This window comes from Phaethon lepturus, unplaced genomic scaffold (assembly GCF_000687285.1).
Source record: "Phaethon lepturus isolate BGI_N335 unplaced genomic scaffold, ASM68728v1 C14075167, whole genome shotgun sequence".
Lineage (NCBI taxonomy): Eukaryota > Metazoa > Chordata > Aves > Phaethontiformes > Phaethontidae > Phaethon > Phaethon lepturus.
In genome coordinates, this window is record NW_010576307.1 from 1 (window position 1) to 9,481 (window position 9,481).

The window sequence follows — 9,481 nt, forward strand, 5'->3', positions numbered from 1 at the left end:
CAGGAGCAATTAACACCAGCAAAGGCATGCTTCACCTCTCATGAGTAACCTCTTAACAACAGGGAACTCTGGCACACAAACAGAAAAATGCAAAGAAGTCTATATACTTTTCTAAATTTAATTAGAATCTAATGGAATGTGCTATATGTTTAAGAAGTCTTTCTTTAAATATTGTTGTCCTTCAAACACCAGCTCTTGACAGTAACAAATTGTTCAATATTATAACTCTGTTATGTGTTTTAGTGATATGCTTTGCTTCTGAAATCCAAGGAATGCAGGTGAACAAAATTTATGTGCAGAAGTTTGTTTATGGGTTTGAAAGTTAATTCATTCATTAATATTTCAGAATTATTTTATACTGGGAAATAGTGTCTAGTCACAGAAAACACAACTTATTAGTGACAAAGTATTTTTAGACATCATACATAGTGTTGCACAAGTTCTTCAGTTATATTAAAAAAACATTCAAGATGAAAGCTGTCTTGAACTGAACTCAAACTACACAACAGTCTTCTGCATCAAGTAAAAAAAAAATTGTCTTTTGCGTACTATTGTTTTCTTAAGAGTCAGCACAGAAAAACTTCAGAGCTTCTGCAAGCCGCACATTACTTTATCCTACCACAGGCATGAAAAGAAGTATGGAAAAAAAAATTGCCAGGTAAAGGGTTTATACCTGCATGTAGTCTACAGACCCTTGAGGGGAACACAAATTAGTAAAATCTCACTACTCAGAATGCATTCAGTTATATTTGTTTTCAAACAAAAAGATCTGTATAAATTGTATGCATGTCTAATCACAGAAAAAGTCTAGATAGAACAGGTAGGAAGCTCAAGCCACTATTATAATATGAAGGATTAAACTGCTGCAGAAATTTAAAACATACGTTGCTCAACAGTGCTTATTTACAAGGTTGTTATTCAAAGATCGATTAAAATTAAGTTTATTTCACAAACCAATCAGTTTTTACAGGTCTTAATCCTATAAACACTGCTATTCTTGTCAACACACTGCCTTATTAAGAACACACGAGCTCTTATATCGAGACTAACTTTATACCTTTTTTTCTGTTAACTGTAATGAGGACCATTCCTCACTTGATGACTTTGTTAGCTTCAGTAAATCAAATATGATCTATTAGGCTTAATTCCTAAACCTAGTATGTCTAAAAAAAACTCATAAGAAACAAACAGTGATGCAGAGCTGTTATCTAGAAAAATCTTAACAATTTTTGAGGACTCAGCAAACAAGTAATAGGACAATTAACTTCTTTCATGCTGTTAAATTTAGCTAAGAATTATTTCATGTTCTTCAGCATCAAATATCTACCATGTTTCTGCAGCTTATGAAAACAAGAAGCCATGGGAGTATAAGAAAGGCTCATTTAATGTCTTATAGAGAATTTGTTATCATCAAGAACATGAGTAACTAGAAGATCTCCAAATCATGAGCATTATCAATTTCAATAATATCTTCAGGTTCCATCTTCGCTTCATGATGTCCCTCCTGTAGATCATCCAGGGAAGCCAGAGCCTCATTTGTATCACTAGCGAAAGTCTCACGAGATGCATCATCATATTCTTGCAGGTTAAGCCCTTTAATGGCTTTTTTCATCTTCTTTCCTAGAACTTGTATTCTCCTCTTCCTAGCAGCTTTTTTGTTTTCATACTCCTTTTGGTTTTCCAGATAGAATATTTCCTTGAAAGAAAACAAAAAAAGCATCTGTCATATTCATTTTACTAGCATTTCCTAAAGAAAACATAGTGAAGTAAAAAAAAAAATTTATTATAAATACTGTTAAGTAATATTTAACTACAATACACATTATTGATAGTAGAAGTATGAGGATAGACTGCACTTAAGGAAAATGCCCCATAAATAATTTTATTACATAATTTCTCAGCAATTTCAAAGTGTTTGTAAATAGGTATCACTAAGTTTTCATTTCAAGTTTGTGGAGGATACAAAATTGGGAGGAATGCGTGGTTGACTAGAGGGTCATGCCGCCATAAGAGGGAGCTGTAGCGAAAATAAAACCAAAGGTTCTGTGACAACTTCAGAAAACTTTCCTCCACAATTGAACTTTGAGTCCAGGTCTCCTGATCTTTACTGTCTAACATTTGTGAACAGCATTAAAATCTATACGCTCTACTGCAAGATACCACTGCTACAAGTTTCCTCCATATTTCAAGGGGAGGAATATCAGATAGCTGATATCAGCTCACTGCTGCTACATGCCTTTCTTTCCCTGCTTATTTTTTAAAAAACATAAATTGTATACAGAAAACATGAATGCTTTTTTTCTCCCCAAAAGCTGAAAGTACTAAGGATATGCAAATCTGTGAGAGTTGTATACATGACAACCACCATGACAGAATACTCTTCCCACAGGTTTGTATGACAAATGATGTCTCATATCACCAATTAAGTTCACTGAGTGAAAACTGCTGCATCATTACACACTTGCCAGTATCAGCAAGAGAAGAGTAAGACACACAACTACAGAGGCATGGAAGAGGGGTAGAAGAATATATTTTTTTTAACAGGGTAAGGTGATCAAGCTTGCAACTTTTTGTGACCACGGTTAAGCTATGAAAGGTTTTGTTTCTTTGTTTTAAAAAACATAAACCCAACAATCACAGCTTATGTTGATTTGTTTCTCAATTGCCAGTACAAGATGCTAGGATGACTTACAGAGTGAGCTGTAGCCACCTACAAGCAAAATAAAGTCTTTAACAAAAATTTTATTAAGGTGGCAAATACCATGAAAAAACAAGGTTGTTTTAATTGAATTAAGAAAAAAAATCTCATTCTATTTTGTACCCTAAAAGGAAAGGCAGTAATATTTACAAGCTGACAAAACTAATTTGGTGAGCACCACAGATGAGGCCAGTGAGCAATTTAGACTAGGTTCAGACCAGTATCTGACTTAATGGAAAATACTGCCTGGTGCTACAGCTGGAGCTGTATAGGAAAAAAAATACTCCATTAAGAGATCACCATTCAGTCCATGCACAATGATGCAGCGCTGCAAAGGCAGAAATGGAACTGCAGGTAACATTGCTGTAAGGTATATGCAAATTAAGGAAAATCCAGTGTTTATATCTTCCAACTCTACAGTCTCACCATCCTCAACAGGTTTTTGTGACTGCATTCTCTCTGCCTAGTGTGAATGGCCATTCATCAATTTTTTGGTTTTCCTTTCCTCATATTTTGAATGTGAAAAGCTGGTTTCTTTGGAATATAGAGTTAAACTTGATAGAAGGTATGAGAAAAAATCAATTATAACATTTCTAGTGGAAAAAAACCCCAAAATTTACTTTGGACAATCATTTGCACTCTTGAGAATTTCACCTTGATTTGTTCTTCTTTGATGCTAGGTGTGTTCTTCAGCAGGTTTAAATAAACGCCCCCTGGTGTCCTTCTCCGAGTGCCATTCTTAACAGGGAAAGGGTAAATTAGTAATAGCAAGCTTAATACATAAGTGTTGACATAAAAATAGCATCTAAGACAATGCTTTGTATTGAGACAGAATAAAAAAATATTCTGCTGTGTTAGGCATTACATAGAAACAACCCTCTTTATGTTTCGTTCGTTATTGAGCTAGTCATAAGAAGGTCAACAACCAGCTTGCTACATTTGGACAGGTAAACTATGTGGTTGCAAAAAATTCATTTTAGAACATAATACCAAACGGTTCAACTACATACTGAATCTGATTTTGGTAGTGAAGAAACAAGATGTGAATAGTATTCTAACTACTGTCACAACTATCTACAATAATGTATATACTAGATTAAATATTCAGAACATTCCTAACACATAATCCCAGTAAAATGTCAAAAATTAATTTCATAGAATTATGTAATTTCTTTTTTTTTTCTCCTTTTTTTAATTGTGTTCAGCAATTCTACAACTTATCTGCATATCTGCAAGATTTTGCATTTCTGCCTAAGGCATATGAAGCACAACATGTACTTTAAATTTCTCCGCAGAACATATTAGTTCCATGCTTCAACAGTTTTCAGTGTAACAGCAGTGGTGCAATGTGCCATACTGAAGCATGAATGGACTCAGCTTTGAAACTTCTGTAAATTTTAAGCACTAATTATCATACTATTATTCAATCACCATTCATAGTATATAAAGTTGAACTACTACTCCAGTGCTCTGATACTGTATTAAACATGATACTTTTCTGCTAAATAACAAAGTAAAATACAACCCAAAAGTTCTAAGAACAGAGAAGGTCAATTTTTAAGTATGTTCTTGAAACAGACACCACATATTTTTGTCATCCTAACAGCACAAAATCTCAACCAAGAAAAACAGTATGATCTGCCTCAAACAGCATACTCTGATCTGCACCCAAAGGAATCTGTGCCACAAGGAGTTGCATCCTTTCATCTCACTGGTAAACACTTACTAATAAAGTACCTCAATCTGTCAAGACAATAGACTGCTTCTAAGACAACTAGCTTGCTGGAAAGTTGTTGCTTTGACAGGGGAGGTGGTGATGTTTTTTGCTGTGTTTCAGGGTTTGGTGTTTTTTTCCTCCTCCTCTTTACTTCCAATGATGGAACTTAGAAGATGTAAATTATAAACAAATGCCTGAACATACTTACTAGTTCTTTCCCACTTTTTTTTCTTCTGAACTTTTGCACTGAGACTCATTATTTAATAAAACAAAGACATATAGAAAAGTTGATAACCTAACCATTAAGTATAGGATTTTTACCATGATATGTAACAAAAATCAGTACTCAGTTTTGCTGTACTGATACACAAGACAATGGTCCCCTAATAAAGCTAACAGATTCCCTTTTGAAAGTTACTCTTCAAACACTACATTAGAAATACTCACTAGTGAGTATGAGGGACTCTGATGGCATGCTGATTAACCCAGTAGATAGGTCAGTGCTGTCCCACCTGACTTACTGAAGCAACCTGCCAAAGGCTTCACCTGGATGCTAACATTACAAGCTTTCGTACAAGTTTCAGAATCCTTCATTCTTAAGTCTGCCAGGTAAAGATCCCAAGGGGAGGCAGAGGAAGAGATACAAAGTTATCACTGCAAATCAGTTACTAATCTCAGTACAAGAAGTTGGGCAACTTCCAGGTTTCATTCATCTCATTGTATACTCAAATCCTGCTGGAAGTTTACATTAGTATTTATTAAGCACGTTTCATGGCAAGGGTAGGCTGTGAAACTTCAGGAGAACCTGTCCAACGTCAAAGCTGTGCAATAGTACTACATAAACATTTTGCAACTAAAAAGTTGTGTGTTCCCCCATCCCACAAAGTCACATTTTTCTTACCACTATGAACAGTCCACCATTTTGTTCCACTTCAGCTGTTTCCATAAGCAGTTCAATAGCTTTTCTTTTCCCAATTATTTTAACTACTCGGGCAATTAAATCTTTCTTTGGTTCACAAAGCCTGAGGAGGGGGTGAAAAAAAAGCACATTTATTGTCAGTATAATTTCTCAAGTAAAATGGACCATGAAACTTCCATAATGAGTAATTCATTCTGTGGGATATAAAACTGTGCTAAAATTAAAGAGTCTACATATCTGAATGTGTTTCAATGGCTTCTGGAATCAAATTTCAAAATACTGAACTTCTGAGGGATATTTTTTTCTAAGCATGCATTTTAAAAATTTGTTTCAATGAAAATGCATTGAGTGATTATTTTACTTCTACTAATGTGTGAAAGATTCTGTATAAATCTCTGAAATTACAGTGTAAGTATATTTAACAGTTAAAATTAGAGCACCTTTTTGCAGTTACATCAACAATTAACCAGAGACAATAGTAAGTGTAAAAGTTCCCCTGTGGCATGTGCCATTCAGACAAACCTACGTAATAAAAATAAATGTCTATTGACTAATCTATGATAACTTATAAAATGCAAACAAGAAAAAAAAATTGCAATATTACTGAGGTAAACTGTATTCCTTTGTTAGCAACAATGTCCTCATACAGAAACTTCCATTGTCAGTCTGCATGGAAAGGCTTATATAGCATTAATTGACTGTACCAAAGTACATACTTGCATTGGAAAACATGGTAAGCCCACAATCAACACCACGTGTCCAGAGCAAGAGTTCATATGCTAAATTCTCCTTTTTTAATGACAAAGCTTCTCATTAAGCAGAACCACAAGCATTAGAGCTCCATAGTTTTACACTCTGGGGACCAACAGACCACCATCATTACCAAAACTTCTTGAAGACGACTGTCTAGCCTAATTGCTTCAGGTAACATTACTGTGGTATAAAGTTGCACGTTACAATGACTGCATAAAGGAAGGTGTCTGACCATAGATGTGAACAACTATTTACAACAGGGCTAGCTTCAACTGCTTCAACTGTATGATAGAAGTTACCTGAAATTATATGTTAAAACTTACATTTTAGTGACAACTGTACTAATCATGAAAAAAATTACGCAACCTGCTTAATTTTACAATTTCTGTTTAATGTCACTGAGTTCAATCAATGATAAGGCACCAGAAGGTAAAAGCTTTCTTAGAATTTAATCCTATAAATATTTAAACTGTGCATTATTGGACAAGGTGGAAATGTATCTCAAAAATGCAGAGAACTATAAGATAACCAGGGTTCCTTAGAGAGCTGATTAAATAGACCTTCTGTTAGTAGCAGTGGCAGCTTAAACAGTCAAATACCCACCTCGTGTTCACTCTGGCCCTGCACAATCCTCCTGTGTTCATGCCTTAACAAGCAGCTGTGCATTGCAGCAGGAACTGAACGCGGTAAAGGGCAAAAAAATGGCACAAGATGGACAGAAAAACTCCTTGATTTCAGCTGACTGTGTGGGCCAGCACAGTAAGGAGTTATGAATCCAGGCAGAGATAGCACACCACAGACCAAACAATAGTGCTGTGATGTGTATAACCACAATCCTCCTGATGCAGTTCAGCATGACTACTACTATAAACAATTAGACGAGAGAGGCTTCTGCCCTATTTTGATGAAGCTCAAAGTAACAAAAAAAGTTTATTACAAGAAACATGCTCAAAAGTTTTCAGATTCATAAAGGAGAAACTACTGAGAACTGGTAACAGCATTAGTAATTATCTGATTGCTTATTTCAGCACCTGGCAATACTAAGTATCACATGTAAGAAATCAACAATTATCGATAAACCCAGGTTTTATTTTAAAACTTCAAGCTTTGACATTATGTCAATAAATCTTGTAACTCTTGTTCCCTATTTAACATCATTTTCTTCCCTTGCAGCACTGAGTATAGGATTGTGGCAGTTTAAGTGAGTCTAAGGAACAATGACTGCAGTCATGTGCCCTCCCTCACACAGTTCAGTGCTGCCAGTGCCAGCTCAAAGGAAATTGTGCAGCAAATTAGTTCAGGAAACAAATCTGTCTGCAAACTAAGTCTTTAAAAAAAGCAACAGGCTTTTGGACAGGTAAGTTTTCTGACTCAGCTCAGTGTACAATAACTAAATAGCAGGACTGTGAAAAGAATTAGATCACGGCAAGTGTGCCTAATGGCTGGAGCTTGGTAACCCCAACACTGGCTTCCATAAATTAGCACAGAACTGCAGCTCAGTTTCACAACACAGGAAGAGGCAAGGCTTGATTTCAGTGCTGGTGTCCAACCTTGGTGCAGCAGCCCTTAGTTACAACAGCAGCAAAACATCTTCTTCAGACAAGCACGTTCCACATAAAGAATATGTGTGCTTCAGAAGCTGTGCTCACCAAAACACCACACAGCCAGAGTCATCTAGTTTCAAAGATTTATAAGTTAGCCAGATTTTCATGGTGATCACTTCACTGGTGGTTCATTGGTGTCCAACTCCAAACACACATCTTTACTCATGGGGTATTTCCTAGAAAAGCCACTACTAAATCTGTATCACGAGAAACAGTATTTTTCCTTACCATTGTTCTCAAACAACAAACTATTGTGGTGGATCCTTAAACAAATAAACAAACATTAGACCATATTGCTGGATGCTTCGACAAGATACCAGCCATAATGCTGCATTTTAATCCCAGGATTTTGGAAATACACACAAGGCACTCATGCTTTTTGTAATCTGGTATGACACCTTACATATTTAGCAGTGAGAAAGCTTCCACCCCGCCTCTTTTCCATCAACAGTTTACCAATACTTAAGGAAGTAAAGATACACTGTTACTAAACTCACCGATAAGCAATTTCATCTGCCACTTTTTCCTCTGAATCTTCTTCTGTTATCTCATACCTTCCTTTATATTTCATTTCTTGTCTTTCACCCAGTCTATCTTTTACAGGCCGCTTCCGTTTGAGAACGCCTTCACCATTTTCTTCTCCTGCTGGCAACGCTTTACTGTCATCATGCATATATTCATCCAGCTCTTTATCTAAAGTCTCTGCCTCCTTTTGCTGAGCTTCCTTCATCAGCTTTTTAGCCAATAAATAATTGTAAGTCTCAGACTGCCTGCTCCTGTCAATACTACCATCCATGCCTAAAATCCCAAGTTCAGTAGCCACTGCATCCTGATTTTGCTCCTGGAGCACCACACCCCAAATGTTGTTAACCTTCTTGCCACCTACTGCAGTTTGGTTTTGGTGGCTCTGGCTAAGCTGAAAAGGCTCAGATTTAGCAGGAGGAAAGCTAAAACACTTCTGTCGTTTTCGCTTCCATAAGCAGTTGTCATCATCGGATTCAGAAAAGCTTTCGTCACTTGAATCCACACTTTTGGTTGTCCGATAAGGAACACTTGGGGCACATGATGAAATGCTGCTCTGGAATGGTCTGCCTGAATCATTGCCATCATGTGATTTCTGAAATTAATAAGTAAATGTTCATTAATTTAATTACTCTTGTAAATTAAAAGAGCTATCAAGTCACACCAAAGATTCCATTAGCTAGTAAACTTAATTCTGACTCAATGTGACTGCATTTGGACTACAGTTGACAGGAGCATCCTATGAAACTTCTATATTTTGAATTGAATGCTTGTATATGAAAGACAGCATGGCTGCTATAGAAAACACATATCAGGAGTCGCTAATCTACTTAACATAATCTTTGCTGAATTAAATTAAAATTATTACAAGACTGGAAAAGCTATTAAAATTCCCAAATCAGGCAAAGACACAATATGCACAACAGTTCTAAGAAAGATTAAAAAAACCAAACCATCACAGCAACTTACCAGAAAGTTTTTTTTAACAGCATAGAAATTAATATTCTCTCCAGAGTCTGAAAGGGGTCAACACTAGTGAACTGCAACTATAACAGTCTTCTCAGAGACTCAAGTGAGAAGAAAAAAGCGACCAAAAGACCCAAAAACAAACCCACGAAACTTGGATGTTGCTCAGACTTTGAGAAGCTATGTTATGAAATACAAACCTTTAATTTAAAACGTATTCAACATGCAAAACACTAACAACTCCAAAAATTAAGAACTCCCATATCTGTTCGAGTTGGTCCAGAGGAGGGCCACAAAAATGA

General features: G+C 36.0%; 1 protein-coding gene across 1 annotated transcript; it reads right to left on the bottom strand.

The window, feature by feature from the left end:
* Positions 1–1,307: 1,307 nt before the first annotated feature.
* PHAX (phosphorylated adaptor for RNA export) lies at positions 1,308–8,808 on the bottom strand (the record flags this gene model as incomplete). Its single annotated transcript, XM_010295687.1, has 4 exons — positions 1,308–1,696; positions 3,353–3,436; positions 5,317–5,437; positions 8,189–8,808. Coding segments are annotated over 4 exons (1,095 nt in total), but the record flags the coding sequence as incomplete, so codon positions are not given.
* Positions 8,809–9,481: the final 673 nt, after the last annotated feature.